At 46.3% G+C, this 21,342-nt stretch overlaps 1 protein-coding gene across 1 annotated transcript; it reads left to right on the top strand.

Annotated features, from left to right (window-relative positions):
* The first annotated feature begins 10,766 nt into the window (after positions 1 to 10,766).
* Positions 10,767 to 20,992, top strand: LOC114584196 (M1-specific T cell receptor beta chain-like). The gene is made up of 8 exons (XM_077932205.1): positions 10,767 to 10,842; positions 11,017 to 11,259; positions 12,429 to 12,432; positions 12,531 to 12,710; positions 15,587 to 15,762; positions 17,783 to 18,115; positions 19,602 to 19,727; positions 20,720 to 20,992. Exons 1-8 carry the CDS (start codon positions 10,767 to 10,769, stop codon positions 20,725 to 20,727), a joined length of 1,146 nt encoding a protein of 381 aa, XP_077788331.1. The 3' UTR covers positions 20,728 to 20,992.
* Positions 20,993 to 21,342: the final 350 nt, after the last annotated feature.

Here is a 21,342-nt window from a genome sequence, read left to right as displayed (position 1 = left end):
CACTGACTAGCAGAGGCTCTCCAGAGTTTCAGACAAGGAGATTTTGTCCTCTTTTTCTGCTTTTGCCCGCCAAGGAGAGATGAGAAGCTGTGCAACACACTAATGCCTTGAGTACTGTAGTTCCTGCTCTGTTCCCCAGGGATATCTGACATTTCACAGGCACTGCCCACACATTTTCATGCATGCCTTTGCAATCCTAAGGACTAAAAATGCAGCGTGAAGGGAGAAGCAGGGAAGAAAACATGCAGCCCTCACTCTGGGGTCAAAGGTTTCGGAGAAGCACCTGGAATGGAGAACGGCATCCTCTTTGAAACTATTTATAGCCCAGAAGCAGGTGCAGCCAAACCACCACAATCCACCAGCTTCCTTGGGAGGAATCAGAAACGCAGAGGAAGAAGAAGATAAAAAGAGCCACGCTGGGCACAAAATCTACATACAGTGGATGCCTTTATTCAAGTGCATCTAGAGATGCAAAGGCCTGGAGGGAAACTGAAAAGTGGGGGCAGGTGGTCCCCCCCCCCCATTTTGCAGAAATAAATGGGGGAATTCAGAAAAATTGTGGGGCACACTGAACCTTTGCATTTCTAGGTTCATCTAATGAAACTGGGGTTGAGTCCATGATAGCTCATGCTAGAATGATTTGGTTGTTTTTTAAGAATCCTGGATTGTTTTTGCAGCAGGAGATTAAGACGGTGACCCCAAAGAAAGTGTTATGACTTATTTATTCATCGAAAGCATTACGAATTCACCCCTTAGCCAAGAATGCTCTCACAGCTGCTTACAAAAACCAGTCGTTGGTCCCTGCTGAAATGTCATGAAACAGTGAACAAACATTTGAGTCCTCTAGAGCTCTTCATCCAGCTGGATGTGAAACACCAGTGCTTTTATTTCACGGTAAGCCGTACTCTTTTTTTGTTGTTAAAAAGTGTGGCACTTACTGCAACATCTCCATAGTGAGTACTGGTACCTATTTTTCTAGAGAAAAAGCACTGTGAAACATTGGGGGGGGGGATACTGGCGATGTTGAAGACATGGAGCCTAATCTAATGAAGCCTACAATCGCCTCCCATGTTCCACTTCAAGCCTGTGGCTTCCATGTAAACTCTGTTAGCTTTGGCATCAAGTCACCCATTTCTCCCCACCCACTTCTAACCCCCAGCTTGATGAAGAATTCTGGAGAATTGCAGAAGCTTGCTCGTTCTATCACGACATTTTGAGGTGGTTTTGATGGTGGATTAGGATCTGCTCTAAACTTCTTGCTCAGCTCAGAACCCAACAGAAAGCAATATTACCCTGCCTCTGTGTGGGCAGGACATCCTGTCATGAACACCTGCACCCATGACAGGAAGTGAAGTGGCTTCCAGGTTCTTGCCAATTCCTCTCTCGATCCCAGACTGACATGGCTTCAGCCCCAGCTCAGTGCTACCAAGAATCCACTAAACTCCTCTTCCTCATTGCTCTGTGGTGTGGTAAGTTGGGCACTTTCCATCCTTAGATATCCCTGTTCATTGACGTATGGAATAAACAGTGCTATGCAGTGGCACTTCTCTGGCTGAGCTCCTTTGCCTCTGTTAATCCACAGTCTCTCCCCAGGGACAGCTCTCTCACATTCCCTCCCTGAATTTCTCATTTTCTTCTCCTCAGCTTTACTGAGTGGTGGAGCCACAGTGAAGGTGACCCAAGAACCACCCTTTGCCAGCTCCTTCCAAGAGGGGAGACAGGAGTTCAAATGCTCACTTTCTGGCGGCAGCAGCAGCACCTACCATTTCTTCTGGTATCGCCAGCTGCCCGGGAAGAAAGAGCTACAGCCAATTGGGATCTTGTATTATCATGGTGATATGCTGCAGGAGATCTCTGAACACATCCCAAAGGACTGGCTGAATGGGAAATGGCTGGAGAAGGGGAAGAACATGAGTCTTGTTCTTCAAGGTCTTCAGCCTAGTGACACAGGGCTGTATCTGTGTGCTGTAAGGGACACGGTGAGACAGACAGGAACTGCTGCTGCTGCAAAACTGAGCACCAGCGTCAAACAGCCCCAGCTCCTCCCTTGTGCTGCTGGCACATGCCCAATATCATGTACATACAGTATCACTTCCCACAACTAGTGGGCATGCTGGTGCCATCATCTGCCTCGGGGACACACAAGGCAGCTCAGTGCACGCAGCCTCGCTCACGCAGGGCCAGCACTGAAAGCAACCCTTCCACCAGTGCAGAATTAGTACCACACACTGCATAGCAATGGGTTTAGAGATTAGTTGAGTTCATGTCAGAGGAAAGCCTCCTGAGACTTTCTCCATGCAAGCATGGTGAGTGGCTCATCCACACAAAAGTATAGGCTACCACTGTAGTGCTTTGCACTAGGAACTGGAATAACAAGGGTTCAAAACCTACTAAAATGCTGTTGGAAAAGTATCCAGTATTCTTAACAGTCCATTACAAATGTGTGGAACGGATGCAAAGGTGTAAGGGGTAATTCTAGACTCTGGACTTTATGAATCTTACAGAGCTGTGGCTGGGAGGGGTGGCATAGTTTAGCCAGGGTTCCTGCCCTGGGTGAAGCTTCTAGAGGGGCACCATTGAGGCTCCCAGCCTCCCAGCATGTCTGGGCTTCAGCTGGAGAGAAAGACGAATAAGTGAATGGCAGCCGCAAGCTCCTTCCTTCCACTTTCCCCATGAAGCTGAAGAAGGTTCATTTACAAGATGACACAGGGAGAGAGAGAGTTGTTATTATTATTATTATATCTACCGTATTTTTCGCTCTATAACACGCACCCGACCATAACACGCACGTAGTTTTTAGAGGAGGAAAATCCGTAGGCATGCCACCCGTAGGCATTCCCTCCATAACACGCACAGACATTTCCCCTTACTTTCTAGGAGGAAAAAAGTGAGTGTTATGGTGCAAAAAATACAGTATATGTTTGTGCTGAGGAGAGCCCAGGGACATGCCATCACCATTGTTGTCATTGTTTTAACCCTCACAGCAGAAGGAGATCAAAGGAAGGGAAACTCAGTGCAACTCTGTGCTCAGGGGCAACAGTCAGGTGACTAAATAGGGTTGCCATATTTGGAAGAGCAAAAAAGAGGACACATTTGCCAGTGCTACTTTTAACTATGACTCTCATTTTACATACCCATGAAAAAGAGGACATATGACAAGCCCAGCCACAATCATCAACAGAAGAGGTGCAAGCCTTATCTTTTGGTTCACCCAATTGCTCTCAAATAAAACAGAAGTCCATATCGCGAACAGGCACTTAAAGCAGGGCACACACAGATGGGTTTATTCATTTATTTCACTTATTTATAAACCACTCAATCACCCAAGTTTCAAAGCGGTATACATAAAGATTACAACAACAAAAATATACAGTGGAGAAGCCCAAATAATCCCCTCACTCCTCCCACAACTATCTGCCGACCCCTCCCACCCATACCTATACACTCAATACCTACCTTCAATACCCACTACCTTTCCCCTCCCTCACCCTTCCTACAGACCTGCCCAATTCACCCTTACAATCTTACCCCAAGTACACCCCCCCATCCTCACCCCACCAACCCCCACCAGCCCTACATTGCCACACAGATCTCAAACCAAAATAGGGACTTATTCCCTATCACCCTTTTAGAACCATGACACTAACCGAAACAGCACCCACTCACCCCCTTAAGTCATTAACAGGCAAAACAAATATAGAACCAGTCTAAGGGTGGTGCCAGAGCGTGCCATGTAAACATCACACCCCTTTTACCCAAAACCCCACAATGTTGATGTGGGAATGTTCAGGGGTGCAGGAGAGGATATATTGTGAGATTATATCCTAATCCAACTTGTGCTAACAAGTTCCCAAAATATCAGCAGAGTTTATGACATTCCCCTTTTAGTTCGCAACGGTAACGTCTGCACAGGTTCGCTAGAACCACTATAATAATTACTCTGGTAATTTCCCCTTTTGTTCCCTCTTAAAATACAAGACACGACACAGTCTTTATAAAAGTATAAAAGAGTTTACTCACGTTCTGTTCACAATATGATCCCAGAAGGCAGACAGTTTAAAAAAGGTAAAATGCACTCAGAATCTATCTTATGGAAGATAGTCCCTTAGTCCTCTCTTGGCTGAGAGCCAAGAGGGCATGTTGCTCCTTCAGAAGATGAGAGAGAGAGATATGGCTGCCTGCCCCGTGCTTTTATCATTTACCTGCACAGGTGAGGCCACACCCACCTCTGGTCACATGCGGAGGAAGTCCGTCCCCAGGAAGTTTACCTGCTTGCTAGACAGACATCCCTCCCCATGTAGGAATGTTGTCATTGACTGCTCCTGTGTTTACATCCCACAGTTGATACTACGACTGATAATCCATGCGCCACAGAGGCTCTCGATGTTGACTCACTGACCATCTCCTATCCTAAGCGACAGGGGGTTCAGCCTGTTCTTACACAGGGTTTTCCATGTCACTCGAGACAGCCCACCACCATATTACAGGTCGGTAAAGCCTTGAGAATGGGAGAGGCTCTAGCTCCCTTTGTTGACATCAGGGCAGGAGCTACACCTCTTAAAGCAGGGCAACTGAACCTTTGCATCAGTCACTTCCAGAGGCCTGTTTATTGAGCATTCATCCAGATTTGTTTGCGAGGATGTTATACAATAGGTTGTCAAACAATTGTTACCCCATACTTTCTAGTGGATTCCCCCATCGCTTTACTTATCTCAGAAAGTCTGATTGTCTTGGGGTGGGGGGAAGAAGCAAGTTTGTTATTATGCAAGAGTGCCAAATCCACTTGCACGCAATAATTTGCAACTGAATCCCACCTGCAGAACAGTGAGTCTGCTTACTAGAGACCCTTCCAGCTGGGAATCTCATACTGTGCTTTGAAGCTCCCACATCTGTCTTCCCTGCCATATTTCTCAAATTAGTCTGGATTTGTTGCCGGAAAGGAAAGCTCTCTCTTAAGGTTGTCAACTAACACAGAAAAATGCTTTCTGGAATTTAACTGTGTATCCTATGAAATATGCACACTTATTGCAAAAAATATATATAAAAATCTCAACTAAGGTGCGTTTTCCGAGGATACAGATTGAAAGCGGCAGTTTCTTAAGCGTCAGGAAACTTGCTCAAATTTAATATGCCTTCTGCTCATTGCCAGAAAAGGAAAAGCCATTTAAAAATATATTGTCTTCCTCAATTTTGGGAAAACAGAATTTTCCTATTATAGCAACGTGCAAAAGGGCTTCAAAAATGAACATATTCAACTTCCATCACTATTATGGAAACACTTGTTTTAAAATATGTGTTGACATGTATTTCAACCTAGCATGCATATATATATATATATATATATATATATATATATATATATATATATCACTAATGCTGTCACTTTCAGCTGCCTGTTCTTCTTATTGACAGGAGTTTGTTAGCATGTTTTTTTTTATTAAAAAACCCCCACACAGAGTGCAAAGCATCTGCTAGGGTAGGATGCAAACTGTTAGGAAAAGCCATCCTTATGTTTTGCCTTTAACATCTGGCACAGAGGAGACAGCCACACATCTGTATTGCCTCTCCAGCAGCAGGGTTCTCAAGCCAGGCATCTTCCTGCTGCTAGTCTGGAGGAATTTTAATCAGCAAGCAAAGCTTTGATAGATCAAACCTATTAGCCCTGAACCAGCTGAAGTTAGTCACAACAAACCGTTGCTCCTGTTGTTTCGATGGGACGATACAGCTCAATTCTACTTAGCTGGCACTGAATTCCAGTTAATTGAGTCAGACTCACTCTGCATATTAGAAAGGTCTACTTGAAGGAGACTAACTGAGCGCATTTGTAAGTTCCCTCAGACGAACAGAAACAACTTTCTAGTGAACGCACCGAGGATCTGACAGTCAGAACTACTTTTTCACTTGAAGAGTAATTTAGCAATCAGATGTGTTGCATTGGATCCGGACTAAATAAGCGGTGCACAGTGGCAGACTTTGGGCTGTAAAATTTCAACAATGCCCTGTGCAATGCCAGAATTGGGTACCCCACCTCTCACCTTCCATTGTTCATCATTGTCACGGTGCCCCTGTGGCAACCTCTTAACTCAGTGCCCAGTGCAGGCCAACCAGTTGTGCTCCCCTAAATCTGCCTGTGCTGTGTGTTAGTCCCACTGAAATCAGCAGTGCCTGCATTAGAATAATAATAATAATAATAATAATAATAATAATAATAATTTATTATTTATACCCCGCCCATCTGGCTGTATTTCCCCAACCACTCTGGATTTTCCCAACCATTCTAGTCATGGTTAACTAGTCCTACTGATTTAAAGGAATTAAAGCACATGAGGGGTTTCCCTTCCATCTTTACTAAGGTTCCAGTCTAGATCAGGCTCCTCCTTTCACTTCTGCCCATCCCCATTACCAGGCAGAGGCTTTCCTCTACCTTCTAGAAGTCCATCGGGTCTGCTGGCATGGCCCCCAGCTTTCCTGTTCACAGAGCTGTTCACTGTGATCATCAGCCTGATCTTTTTTTCCTTTTTCCTTTTCTTTTTAGAAGGCATGGTGGTTAAGTCAATTGCCCTCTCATGCTGGGGCTGAGCAAACCATCAACTGCCCCATATACTGTCACCGGCATATGCAGTGGTGGCTGATGTCCATTAGGACTGGTGGAGGTAAAGGGATGGAGGCCAACAGTAGGTGGAGCTAGAGCCAGTGACAGGAGCCAATGACTGGCAGAGCAAATTAATTTTAGTTATTTCCCCATCCTCCTCCCTGCTGAGTTTTGCAAAGGCAACAGAGAGACTGAGCAGAAATAAGTTGACAGACGGCGCCACCCTCTGGACTGGTTATAAGTAAGAAGGCAGACAGGTGGAGGAACTCTGAGGGCAGACTGAGGTTGGTGGGGCAGAGCCCCATCTGCCCTAATAGACCAGCTTTCGCTGCATGCACAGTTTTGAAATGATCCACCAGTTGCCATGAAAGGGATGGGAAATGTTGCATGTCCTCACCAAACACATGATTTCCTTTTGCTCCAGCGACACAAAAATGCACCCAGTATTTTCTATTGCCTTTGGGCCCGTGCTGTGTGTTAAATACACAAATATAACACAGTCCTGCTGCAAGAACCAGGCATCAAACCTATGCAGAAAGCAGCTCTGAACACGGCACAAAATTCGCAACTCGCCTTGTGCTCTCTGCTCTCAAACCTCTATCATTGTGCACCCAAAAATGTTGCTTCCTTCGCCATCCAGATTATCGCAGGGACACCCTCCTTTGCAAACTTACCACCAGAACTGAATTCTAATGCTGTTTTATTTGTCTCCTTCCACACTTTCCTTTGCCACACACACAACTAGAAAGGCATCGGGTGTCTGTTCAAAACACTTTTGCATATGATTGATAATGTTTATCGCTTTATTTTATTTATTAATTGCATTTAGGTCCCACCATTTTCTCCAAGGAGCTCATGGTGGAGTCCTTGGTTCTCCGAATTCTCATTTAATCCTCACAACAACCCTGTGAGGGAGGTTAGGCAGAGAGGCGAATAAGAGGCTGGCTTCCATACAACGCTCTAAGTAAAATGTTTTAGATTCCTTCCTCTGCCTGTTGCGTTGAGGATTCTTGTCTCTGGCTTCCTTTTTTTCTCTACATAAGCTGCTAGTACTCTGGGAGGCCCAGTGTCCCAACATATAAAAGATCCTCTACATCTTTAACTTGCATTCCTGTGAGAATGCAGACCCTCACATAGGGAGGAACACCTTCACCACATGTGTTAGAGAATAATGTTACTATTACAGAACAATGCTAATTGAACTGTAGTGAGTTGTAAATTCTTTACAGTGGTACCTTGGGTTACATATGCGTCAGGTTACATACACTTCAGGTTACAGACTCCACTAACCCAGAAATATTACCTCAGGTTAAGAACTTTGCAGTGCGGCAGCAGCTGGAGGCCCCATTAGCTAAAGTGGTGCTTCAGGTTAAGAACAGTTTCAGGTTAAGAACAGACCTCCGGAACGAATTAAGTACATAACCAGAGGTACCACTGTATTTGTATCAAGAGAGCACTTAAATGAAAACAAGAAACTAAACCTAAAAATGACTTGTCATTGCCCCCCCTTATTTTATACACACACACACACAGAGAGAGAGAGAGAGAGAGAGAGAGAGAGAGTAGGAGAGAGAGAGAGAGAGAGAGAGTAGGAGAGAGAGAGAGAGAGAGAGAGAGAGAGAGAGAGAGAGAGAGAGAGAGAGAGAAGGAAACCACTGGCATCCGTTTTCCTCCCACTGGCAGTTGCTTCAAGGCTGAGATGGCGGCAGGGCTGCCTCAGTCCCGCTGTGGGCTCTTCCAACACCTGCTCTTCTCCCTCTGGGCCCTGCAGGGTGGTAAGTACCTGGGGATGTGAGGGCAAGGGCACATTTGGACCCTCAGCTAATCTTCATATGCCACTTCCAGGACTGTCTCCCCTTTGATTCAAGGTGTCCACAGTCCCTGGTGATCTCTTACTAATTGACAGGACATCGTCTCTCTCCTCCTAGGCCTCCGAACCAGCGTCTCTGGAGTAAAAGTGACCCAGCACCCACCACTGGCCAACAAACCAGAGGGCGAAACTGTGGAGCTGAGCTGCAACGTTGATGTAGACAACTATCAGTTCTACTGGTACCAGCAACGCCCTGGACACACAAACCTAAAGCAACTTGGGGTTATCAAACCATTTACGATTAGTGAGGGGGACACATTGGAGGAGAAACCAGGTGGCGAAATAGATAGTCGTCTGAGTGGCAAACGAGATGGCAGAACAGCAAATTTGATTCTGAAAGGCCTCCAGCTTAATGACACAGGGCTGTATCTCTGTGCGTCAAAGGACACAGTGACTGTGGCAGCCCCAGGAGCTGTCACAAAACTGACTACCAAACAACAGTGCGTCTCTCAACGTGCTGCTGAGAAACACATCCTCTCTGTGTATGAGGGGATGCCATTAAGGCATGTTGTGTCCTGGGGGCCCACTGTCCAGCTCTGTCCAAATTGTCTCTGTCTGTTTCTCACACCTAGAGAGCCAACAGGAGCAGTTCAAAGGCCTTAATGGGGAGACCCACAGCCCAAATTTCTTCATGTGCCTGAGAGTCACGAGGCACAATTGTGCTGCATCTGCCACCCCAATAACCCCACACTTCACACAGATCCTTACTGATATTTCATTTTCTTGCTACAAACAGACTTCTCTAGTCCCTGCTTGTCTCCAGTGGCGGTTGGTGCCCGCTGGGTCTGTCAAGGCATAAGGCAGAGAGGGCAACAGAGACAGAGGCAAATGACAGGTGGAAATTTGTCTAGTTTTGTCCCCCGTCCTCTTCCCTGCTGCTTTCTACAAAGGAAACACTGAGGATGTGTGCACATTACCAACTTAATATGCAGCCAGGTCGTTCTTTTTCTCAGCGCAGATCAAAGCTGGTTTCAGGGGAGTGGGGAATGCACCAAACCCAGTATTTCATCAGAACCAACAGGACGGATACAGGAAAAATATGGATAATGGCTCTCCTTGTGTGTACACTGCTTATAAGACCAGTGTTGGGAGTGCACTGGATGCAGAGGAAACAGGAGGGTGTACACAGGGCAAGACTAAGGAGGGGGAAGCTGATAGCCAGACACCCACCCACCCACTCCTCATATTGGTTGTAAGTAGGAAAGAAGGCAAGTGAGGGCTGACTAAGGGCAGACTGAAGTTGGTGAGTCACTGTGCCCCATTTACCCTAATGGACCACCTTCCAACTGCTTCTCTCCCACTGTCTGAAGCCCACAGGAGTCATAATGCTCCTTCCCAGTTTCTGATTTGATCCTGGAACGTCCTGTATGGAGTTATGTGACCCACTGAGCCAAAAAGATAAGTTAACTATACAACTTTTAGAAGACATCTGAAGGCAGCCCTGTATAGGGGAGTTTTTAAAATAAAAAAGTTAAATGTTTCATTATGTAGTTATATATGTTTGAAGCTGTCCAGAGTGGCTGGGGCAACCCAGTCAGATGTGCAGGGTATAAATAATAAAATAATATGAGAAGCGAGGTTGCAGGGAACCAGGCAGAGGGCCTTCTTGGTAGTGGTGCCCACCTTGTGGAACACCCTCCCATCAGATGTCAATGAAATAAACAACTATCTGACTTTTAGACGATATCTGAAGGCAGCCCTGTTTAGGGAAGTTTTTAATGTCTGATGTTTTATTGTATTTTTAATATTTTGTTGGAAGCTGACAAGAGTGGCTGGGGAAACCCAGCCAGATGGGTGGGGTATAAATAAATTGTTGTTGTTGTTGTTAACCACACTTTCACTTGGCTCACATTCCCCCAGTCAAGGCTAAGTTGATTTTAAAATTCACAAAAAACATAACTGAATTCAGATCCAGTTTCATATTTCAGGTGTTTCCCAATGAAGAGCTTTCTGGAGCTCATTAACACTGAACTATATTTATAATCTGGACATTGGGCAGTTTCTTAAATATATCAAAATAGTTTCAAAATTGATGCAATGGTGTAAATTGCTATTTGAACAGATAACTTTTACTCATGATCTGTGCCAAGCTGCCTTTGAATGGAAAATAGAAACTAAACATAAGCACACACAAATCAAATCTGCCATTGGTGTCCTCCTTTAGGAGAGGGAGGGAGAGGGAGAGGGAGAGGGAGAGGGAGAGGGAGAGGGAGAGAGAGAGAGAGAGAGAGAGAGAGAGAGAGAGAGAGAGAGGAAACCAGCAGCATCCGTTTTCCTCCCACTGGCAGTTGCTTCAAGGCTGAGATGGCGGCAGGGCTGCCTCAGTCCCTCTGTGGGCTCTTCCAACACCTGCTCTTCTCCCTCTGGGCCTTGCAGGGTGGTAAGTACCTGGGGATGTGAGGCCAAGGGCACATTTGAACACATTGACCTATTATTTAAAAACCACTTGCAGGACAGGGCTAGTTCACTGACTGTCTCCCTTTTGTTCAGGGTGTCCACAGTCCCTGGTGATCAACTATTATACATTGATGGAATATAATTTCTCTCTTCTTAGGCCTAGTTACCAGCAACCCTGGAGTGAAAGTGACCCAGCACCCACCAGTGGTCAGCAAACAGCAGGGTGAGACCCTGGAGCTGAGCTGTGGTGTCAACCAAGTAAACTGGTTTTTCTATTGGTACCGCCAGCAACCTGGACAGCCAAAGCTACAATACTTTGGGACTTTCAGCACCTATAGTAGCGATTTAGAGGATGACACAAAACGGAGCCTCGATAGTCGGCTGAGTGGCAAACGGAAAGGCAATGAAACAACTTTGCACCTAAAAGACCTCCAGCTTAGCGACACAGGGCTGTATCTCTGTGCTTCAAAGGACACAATGACTGTAGCAGCCTAAGGAGCTGTCACAAAACTGACTACCAAACAATAGTACTGTACACTTATTCATGTGCTGCTAAGAAACATGTCCTCTCTATAAATTAGTGGCACATTTCCCACTACAAACAGGCATTGTGTATATTCAGGGCCCACAAGGAGCTCTGTTCAAATAGTCACTGTCTGTGGGTCTGTCAGTCTCTTTGCTTCTCTCTCTCTCACACAAGCACAGCTAACACAAGCAGTCCAAAACCCCTGATTCAGAGATCCACCCCGCACAAGTGTGAATCACAAGGTGCAATCCGGATACTTCTGCCTCCCCAACAATTCAGCTCCTCACACAGATCCTTGTTGATTCCTGCATTGCAGGGAGATCTCGGGTTCCCTTCCGACTCTACAATTCTATGATGCTATCTCTCTGCTCTCAAATGCAACACTGAGGGTGTGGGTGGGTGGATGTGTACAGCCAGTAATGCGACCTGGACTGGCTGTAAGTAAAGAAGCAGGCAAGTGAGGGCAGGCTGAGGGCAGACAGAGGTTGGTAGGGCACTATGCCCCATTCACTCCAATGGGCCATCGTCCATGCCTTCTCCCTCTCTGAAGCCCAGTGGAACCATAACGCTCCTTTAACAGCTGGATGAGCAGCAAAGAAGCTGCCTTTTTCTGGCATGGGAGTTTCAATGAAGGGCAAAGCTTCCTTCGCTTCTTGCCAGTTACATGCAGAAGTTGAAAGAGCTGCCCACACCTTGGGGGGCAGCCATAGATCATAGTTATTTAAATATATAAAAACAGTTTTACCATTAATGAATTGGTGTGAATCAGTGGTTTAATAGATGACATCTTGCTCATTAATTTTGCCGAGCTGCCTTTGAATGGAAGATAGAAGCTAAATAAAGAGAAAAGGTCTCCCTTTAAATCCTCTTCACACGAGAGAGAGAGAGAGAGAGAGAGAGAGAGAGAGAGAGAGAGAGAGGAAACCAGCAGCATCCGTTTTCCTCCCACTGGCAGTTGCTTCAAGGCTGAGATGGCGGCAGGGCTGCCTCAGTCCCGCTGTGGGCTCTTCCAACACCTGCTCTTCTCCCTCTGGGCCCTGCAGGGTGGTAAGTACCTGGGGATGTGAGGGCAAGGGCACATTTGGACCCTCAGCTAATCTTCAGACATGGCCAGTTAGTGCCCTAATTGTCTCCCCTTGCTTCAGGTTGCCTCAGTACCTGGTGATCATCTCTCACTGGCAGGACATCTTTTCTCTCCTCCTAGGTCTAGTAACCAGCACCTCTGGAGTGGAAGTGACCCAGCACCCACCACTAGCCAACAAACAGCAAGGCGAGACCCTGGAGCTGAGCTGCGATGTCCATCAAAATACCTATCATTACTACTGGTACCGCCAACTCCCTGGAGAGATTAATCTAGAGCACCTTGGGACTGTTTATTCTACTGCAGACAAATTGGAGGAGATTCCAAAAAATGATCTGAACAGTCGTCTGAGTGGCAAACGGGTTGGCACAAAAGTATATTTGTACCTAGAAAGCCTCCAGCTTACTGACTCAGGGCAATATCTCTGTGCTTCTAGGGACACAGTGATTGCAGCAGCACCAGGAGCTGTCATAAAACCAAACAATAATGCGTCTCTCCATGTGCTGCTGAGAAACACGTCCTCTCTGTACATTAGGGACATATTATTAGCGAAGCATCTTGTATACTCAGCCAGCTCTGTACAAATAATCTCTCTCTCTCTCTCTCTCTCTCTCTCTCTCTCTCTCTCTCTCACACACACACACACACACACACACACACACACACACACAGTGAGTGAGAGAGAGAGAGAGAACAGTGGTGGATCAAATATCTCGTGTGGAGACCCATGTGTCTTCATATGGCTGAGTGTTACAGGAACAATCCTGTTGGTTCTGCCACCCTAACAAACCCTCTCCTGCCTCTCACACATTGTTCTTTTATAATGCTGTCAATTTTCTTGCTGCAGCTGATCATCTCAGCCCTTATCTATCCTATTGATCTCTGCGCTCAGAAGGTAAAGGCCTTTTGCAGATCCCATGTTGGCAGGAGGTCCATTCCACACCACAGAGGGATCAGACTTTCCTTGTGGTGGAAGCTCTCTCCTCTTTGATATCAGGCAGGTGCCACTTCTGTTGTCTTTTTGGCACCTTCTAATGAACTTCCTTTTTCAGCAAGCCTTTTAAGTAGAGATATTTCCCAGTTTACATCTGTATTGGAATTGCATCCAAATGTTTTATCTCTGGTGTGTTTGCCACCACTTCACATTTCAGAAGAAAACTCTCAGCAGTTCACAAACGGAACTTTAACAGCAAAATGTTAAAGGGGGGGGGGTCAAGGAAATTATTTATTATAAAATTTGAATACCATCCTTCATTTGTAGATCTCAGGGTGGCTCACAGAAATTAAAGCTCAGTTAACTAGAGGATCCCATAATTTGGCAGGACTCTCTTTGCAGCTCTTCAGTCTCATTCATGCTGCCCAGCCCAAATATATACGTTTGGAAATTTATTAAGGCTTACAAGGGCTAATGGGAATTGTAATCCAAAATATCTGAAAGGCACCCGATTAAGAAAGACTGCACTAAGTTTTGCCAGTTCTCTCTCTTGAGACACACTGCCTTTGAAAGAGGTGGCCGATACTAAATCCCTGTCTGTTGTGAATCTGTTTGAGGTACAGGAGTCCTGCCATGGAGAACTGCAAAAAGGAAGGGGTACCTCTGTGCTTACTTATAGGAGTGAGGTCCACTGAATCTAAGGGAACTACTTTCAGAGGGAACAGGACCGGATTCTAGAGTTTCTGCAAAGCATTCTACCACTGTGCTATACAGGGGGTCACTGTGATGCAATCTCAAGGAGTGCCTTTACAAAAACCTTCTGCCCTAAGAAAAATGAAAACTTGGGTTCCTTGAAGGGTCTAGCAAAACAAAAACAAGAAAAAAGGGGGGTGGACACAAGGAAGAAGATAATTAACCATTTCCTCCCTGCAATAATCTGAGTTTGTGTTGTATTGCTTATTAAAAGACGGTTATAGACACTTAACTCTTTCTTTGCCAGCTGTTTCACTACGCATATCCTTTGTTTGGTTCCAAAAGGGTGTAACCAGGGAGTTCAGATGTACTTAACTCCACATGGAATCAAGCTGCCAGCAAGTCCTATTGAAATCGGAACCAGTAGGATGCAAACAGAGAATGGGACTGAGGAAAGCGCCGTCCTCTTAATGCTTTTGAGTGTCAAGTCAGCTGCGGCGGCTAAAGATACAAGAGTAAGATCAGTAAAAGTAAAGTTGGCAACTCTACTTGGGGCTTCAAGAGTGCTTCCAGAATACATGCATTTCTGCACACATTTACTCAGAAGTAAGTTATGTTCAGTAGGGCTCACTCCCAGCTATAAAGAGGTCCTAAGACGCAACCTTAAATGCAGATGTGGACACCCAATAGAGCGATCTTTCGAATGGAAGGCAGAAAGGTTTGAGCAGGGAGCAGAGTCTTGCTGGAGAAGTAAGTTGAGAAGAGACTCCCTCTCCCCTCCCTGCAAGAGAGCGGTGTTCTGCAGCCACGAGCGAAGGAGCAGTTGCTGCACGGCGCCTTCAGGGCTGCGGTAAGAAGGGCAGCTTGCTACTCGGCTGGACGGAGCGGGACTTGACTGACCTCCTAGCAGAAATGGAAGGGAGCTGCCTCCAGATCGGTATCAATCTGGGATCAGGAACGCCTAGGCGAGGGGTGTCTGTTCAATCCGGAGCGTTCCCAACTGACTGGAAGGCAGACGATTGGAGAAACGAGAAGGAGGTGGCGGGGGCGCAAGTGGGGACCATCGCCTGGTCTGGTCTAGCAGGACACTAGAGTGAGCTGCCTCAAGTGCCTCTGGTTATCGAGGGACCGGACGGGAGGGAGCAGGCTGCCCCTGAGATTGGTAGGCGCTGCCGGGAGAGCTGGGAGAGAGTTTTTGTGCGATCGCGTCCCGCTGTGTCAACAGCGCCACGATGATATACGCCGCGCCCAATACTCGACGGGAGCCTGGAGGAGGCGATGGAGGGGTCAGGGAATGGGCAGCAAACCCAAGCGGCTGCCCCCAGAGAAAAAACCGGCTGTGGGGCCATCGTGACAAATCGAGGTGCTCCGGAGAGGTCTAGAGGGTCTCCCTCCCGAGCGAGATGCGTTCCCAGCCCCCCACGGCACTGGACGGCCCCGAGGGGCTTGGGCAGCCCTCGTCCGGCTGCTCTCTGGCCGCTTTTGACTTGAAGCGCCGCCCCAAAGTACGCTTCGCCGTCGGAGAGCAAGGTGGGCCGGAGAGCGAGGAAGGAGCCGTCCCGGAGGGCCGGGAGCAGTTGGGAAGATTTTGCAAGGGGGGCCCGTGAAGCGGCAGTGCTGTGTGAGCAAGCTTACTTCGCGGATACTGGGACGCAGCTCATAGTCGAAGGTCAGTCGGAAAGCGCTCGCGTCCACCTTCGGGGTGGGGGGAAAGCGGGGAGGGGGCTCTCACCTCCACGGCCACTCCACCGGCCACCCCGTTTTCATTATTTCCCATTAGAACAAGGCTGATTCGGTCTCTTCTACGGGTGGGGCGGCGGCAGAGGACCCAGATGGGCAGCAATCGGGGTGGGAAGTTTATTTAGATTGGGGGGGGGGGAGTCATGACAGTCCCTTCGAGCCAGATCGGCTTTTCTCCCACCCAGGGCACAAAATCTAACCCTCCCCCCGCCCTAGTCACTCTGCTCCTGCCTCCTTTCTCAATCCTGCTAAAAAAAACAACACAGATCGCCAGCGAGGGAGCCCAGATGCAACCACTGTCTCAAGTCCCAGTTCTCCTTAAAAAAGAGAGAGAGAGAGAGAGAGACGTGGGGTGGGGGTTAAAATATCGAAAAGAGTTTCCAGTTCGCTCCAAATGGCTGGAGTGGAGGAATGGATGTTTGCATTTTCTGCCTTGCAACGGCTCTAAATAAATATTTGGGGCTCGGGGCTGGGGGTGGAGATCATAACCATCCCCAAACAGTGTCATTTTATACCACAGCCCATCAGGGAGTGTTTAGCCAGGTCAGAGTCCAAATGCTCGGGGCATAAAAAGTGGATCCAGTAGAGAGAGAAAATTCCCGGATACAAGAAAGTTCCCTGAGCAGCACTACCACCACTCGCGGGACGAGCGGGGGGTGGGAGCTAAGATTGCAGTCCACTAAGAAAGCCAAAATTTACTACCTTCATCATGGGAGCCAATGAAAGCCTAAGCTCCAGAACAAAGAAGCTCTTTCTCGGCATCCACGAGGACTAGAATCTTCAGAAAGAGATCCATTAGCTGGAACTAGGAAGAGAAGCCAGGTGGGAGGTATACCTGCTGGTTTCTGTTAGTATGGTGAGGTTTCCTCCGGATCCTGAGAGCGGGGACATTGAGAGTCAGCTGAGCAAATTGTTTCAAACCAGTAATGCTTTATTATTTTAGACTTAATTTGGCCTTATGGGCTCCCCACAGCCATGTGCTGCAGTTGTAATGAGCACAATGTACACTTCTCTTCAGCAGTCCATGATTTACAACATTCCTGATAGGTTAGAATGAAACCCAAAGAAAAAGAAAATACTCTGGTTAATATAGAACTACTCAGACCAAGTGCAGTTTCACATTTTAAACTTGCCTGTATAGCACCACCAACATTCCAGGAATAAAGTAGGTTTTGTTGCTGCTGCACAGCTGGCAATAAATACCATTTTCTCGTAGAAAGTGATTATGCAGCAACAATAATTGTGTACCTACATGCACATGCTTGGGAAGCAACCCCCTGACTTAGGCTATGTACATACCATACACTTAAAGCACCCTCAAAAACGCCCCAAACAATCCTGTAATTTAAGGGTACTGTGAATTATACTTCCTTGAGGGGTAAACTACAGTTTCCAGGATCTTTGGGGGGGGGGGGAGCTTCCAATGCATGGTGAATACCCAGGCTAAAAAGTCTGATTGTCTTTAAAATAGAGTAAGACAATGTATATGTGTGTTAAAAGGCAGGCACAGCAGAAAGAAACAGATAATATCACAACCAAAGCAGAGAGGTGCCACCTTTAGAAAATCACATATCTGGGTTAACTAACCTTAGCTTCAAAAATCCTGTTTCTCATGTACTTCATAGACCTCCATGCATAGCACTGAAGCCTAATGCACTTGAATTAAGATTGCCATTGCACCTTTTAAATCTCCTTTTAAAACCTCCTTTTTTTGTTTTGTTTCCCAAGTTGATTAAAATGGTATAATTAATCAGCATCAAGCCATGTGGAGTAAGTGCTTATCTGTGGGTTTATTATAGAGACTTTTAAGGCACCAAGGGTGGCCTCACTGTGAACAGGCACACTCATTCCCCAGCCACCCACAGTCCCGATCACAGGGCTGATCAGCTTGGGCCTTCTGTTTATTACATGCCCTCATGGAACAAAGAAAACATCTTCTCCCTTTGCAGATGAAAATTGTCAACGCTCACAGCCGACTGTCCATCTTCTGGGTCCCGTGTGCCACAAGGACCACGTCACACTCGTGTGTGTGGCCCAGGGCTTTCCCTATGAGTGGCCCATTGATGTGAGTTGGAAGCGTGATGCGAAAGAGGTGACTCGTCTCTCTTTCGCCACCGACCCCGTCCGCACCCTGAATGGCACATGCAACTTTGGGGTTTCCAGTCGCCTGAGAATGACAGCTGCAGAGTGGCAGGAGAGGCACGTGTACTCATGCCACGTGAGACAAGGGGACATAGCCGAGGCTGAAGAGTCGATGGAGAGGGAGTCAAGCCAGCAGCCAGGTAGGCAAGGACTAAGATGGAGGCAATTACATGTACCAGGTTGGAGATCCTACATAATGGGGGAAGTAGCCAGAAGGTGCCCTCTTCCTCTTGGTGGTCAAAGGCTGAGAATACAGGGCTGATTAAAGGGAAAGCAGCAAACATTTCTTCAGGAGCAGATGGTCAAAACAGGGATGTTTGTCTTTGCTGTTTTAGTTTTCTGATTAAATTTTTTTAATTTTATGATGTTGCCTTAATTTGGATTTGTGTATGGACACCCTGATGGATAAACAAGCAAACAAAGATTGGAAGGGATTGGGAGATACAGTTTTATCACAACTGGAGGCTGATTTCCCTAAGGGTTCAGCATTTCTGCCTCTCCCAAATATAATTTGAAGTGCTCCTAAATGGTTGTTAACTTTAATGTATGCTAGGTGTTGAAAAAAGAATACCTTCCTACAAGAGGCATAGTGCCCAAGGTTAGTTCTGGAAGCTGAGGCAGAAAATCCTACAAACAACTCTCCCTGAAGTACAAACATAACAATAATAAATTGAAAAATGAACAGTTTGCTGCCCTTTCATGACATCCAAAATTAGCAGTCTGAGGCAGCTGTTCTACTCTGTCTAATGGCAGGGCCAGGCAGCCCTAATATATCCTATTTATTTATCTAAAATATAATTCAATTAATTATATTCAATAGAGCCTTCAGGACAGTTTACAAAAACAAATGAAGTATCCATAAAGTTCTAGACTTCATTTTTGAATGCTAGAGTGGAAACTGCAGCCAGAGTAGTGCAAGCTCTAGTTATCTCCCACTTGGACTGCTGTAATGTGCTCTACATGGTGCTACCTTTGAAGGTGAACTGGAAACTACAACTAATCCAGAATGTGGCAGCTAGACTGGTGACTGGGAGTGGCCACCAAGACCATATAACACGGTCCTGAAAGACCTACATTGGCTCCCAGTAGGTTTCCAAGCACAATTCAAAGTGCTGGTGCTGACCTTTAAAGCCCTAAACAGCCTCGGTCCAGTATTCCTGAAGGAGCATCTCCACCCCCATCGTTCAGCCCGGACACTGAGATCCAGCGCCAAGGGCCTTCTGGTGGTTCCCTCCCTGCAAAAAGCAAAGTTACAGGGAACCACGCAGAGGGCCTTCTCAGTAGTGGCGCCTGCCCTGGGGAACACCCTCCCAGCAGATGCCAAGGAAATAAACAACTATCAGACTTTTAGAAGACATCTGAAGGCAGCCCTGTTTAGGGAAGCTTTTAATGTTTGATGTTTTGTCGTGTTTTCAATATTCTGTTGGGAGCTGCCCAGAGTAGCTGGGGAAACCCAGCCAGATGGGCGGGGTATAAATAAATGATTATTATTATGATTATGATTATGATTATGATTATGATTATGATTATTATTATTGAGTGTGTGCTCTAAAAATGCCAGTCTGAAATATCCATCTTGGTGAAGGTGAGTGGGCCTCTGACTCTCTCTATTTTCTCTCACATCAGCCTCAACTGCCTTGGAGTTTCAGAGCAGCCTTCATACAGGGCAGCTCATTTTCCTGCTCCTGGTGGTTAAGAGCTTTGCCTATGGTACTGCTCTGGGAATCTACACAGCCTGTAAGAAGAAAACAGGTACAAGACCCATTTTACTTACTGAAATCTGAAGGGTACAACTTCCTTGGCCACAGGGAACCATTGTTCATGTATCCAGAGGTCCTGGTGACATCCAAAGTATATAATGAAAGCCCCTACCCACTTAGTTGGAACAATTTGGCAGGATATACATAAACAGTAGGGGTGTGCATTGGTCACAAGATTCAGCTTGTATCTGTAGGTTTGGGAAGCTGCCTGTTCTGTTTTGGAGACAATCTGTGTCATTCCAATTTATTATTTGGGACCCAAATAGATTCGTTAAATTTGTTTCCCACTCCCCATCCAATACAATGGGGAAGTTAAAAACAGCTATAACTTGTTTTCCTTTTTGTAGAAATGGATAAAGTTTTCAGGCATAGGGGCCCCTCCAGAGTCAATTAAGACTACCAAATTGTAGGCAGGACAAATCCAGGTGTTTTCATGCAGGGCATCTTTACATTTTGATTTTTAAAGGGGGGGACAAAGGAAAAGTATATTAAATTTTCAGATTCTACCAGAATTAGATGGAATTTGCAAGCATGGACATTGCTTCTAAGTGGGTAAATAGCCTGCCAAATTTCAGAACGATAGCTGCAGTGGGGGAAAGAACATGAATTTACAGGAAATATTGGAGCAAGCAAAATGTCACCCTAGTAAGGATCCCATTACCCCAAGGGTCATTGATGTGAGGTGCACTCCCCTGTTTGGGAACAAAACAAACACTGTTTTTAATCCCTCCCCAAAACCTGTCCATCAAAACAAAAGATCCCTCTGCCAGCTCTGCATTCCCTCCCCTCTTGAACTCTGAGCATTTCCCAAGCCACAGAATGGTTCAGGATCTGTTTTGGCTCAAGATGCCTTGTTAAAGGCATCTTCTGCACATCGCTCTGCTTTGCTTCATATATCACTGTACACACAGAGTTGATGGTGCATCCTGCACTGATGATCATTGCCTTGCTGGGTTATTACATTTGAATCCCTTTCTTTTATAGGTCTCTGATGAAGCTGTGGAGAGGCTCTGTGTCTTCCTGCTGGTATTGAAGCATTAGCTCTTCCTCCAGTCAAGAAACTTATCCACTTGCAGCTGGAGGCCATTCTCAGTGTGGATCCTCAATGTTTCTTCTCTGACGTTTTCCCATCTTCCTTCTCATCTGCTCTTCAATCTTGAGGATCTACATTGGTCACTTGAAAAACTGCTGAATTCTTCCTTTCCTTGAGCAAATTTCCTGTGTAACAATAAACAGAACTAGATTTTATTATCTCCACATGACTGTGTTGGGAATTATTAATCCAACAAGATGGGAAGCTCCTCATGTGCACCTTTCCTCATTGCTGCATCTCTGTTTTGGGGGGAGACACAGAAGCAGCTCCTGTTAAAGGCACACAACCTCTCTCAAATGTTCATGTATAGATACATTCCATCCATTAAATCCCACCCATATCTAATTCATTCTGGGATTGTATGCACTTCACATGTTGGATTTTGGGCTGTAGTGGTTCAGTGGTAGAGCATCCGCTTTGCATTTAGATGGATGTCCAATATCCAGGTGGGGCTGAGTATGGCCCCTGCCCGAAACCCATGGAGAGCTGCTGCCTAGACTGTTCAGCCTCCCTA

This window comes from Podarcis muralis, chromosome 1 (genome assembly GCF_964188315.1).
Source record: "Podarcis muralis chromosome 1, rPodMur119.hap1.1, whole genome shotgun sequence".
Lineage (NCBI taxonomy): Eukaryota > Metazoa > Chordata > Lepidosauria > Squamata > Lacertidae > Podarcis > Podarcis muralis.
Note: the sequence above shows the minus strand (reverse complement) of the source record. Positions and strands in the feature narration are given on the sequence as shown.

Excerpts from the sequence above, each read along its gene's own strand:
- LOC114584196 (XM_077932205.1), top strand. The coding sequence starts at position 10,767 with ATGGCGGCAGGGCTGCCTCAGTCCCTCTGTGGGCTCTTCCAACACCTG. Across the intron at positions 10,843-11,016 it reads CCTCTGGGCCTTGCAGGGTG|GCCTAGTTACCAGCAACCCT; the intron begins GTAAGTACCTGG and ends CTCTCTTCTTAG. Across the intron at positions 15,763-17,782 it reads GACGCAGCTCATAGTCGAAG|ATGAAAATTGTCAACGCTCA; the intron begins GTCAGTCGGAAA and ends CTCCCTTTGCAG.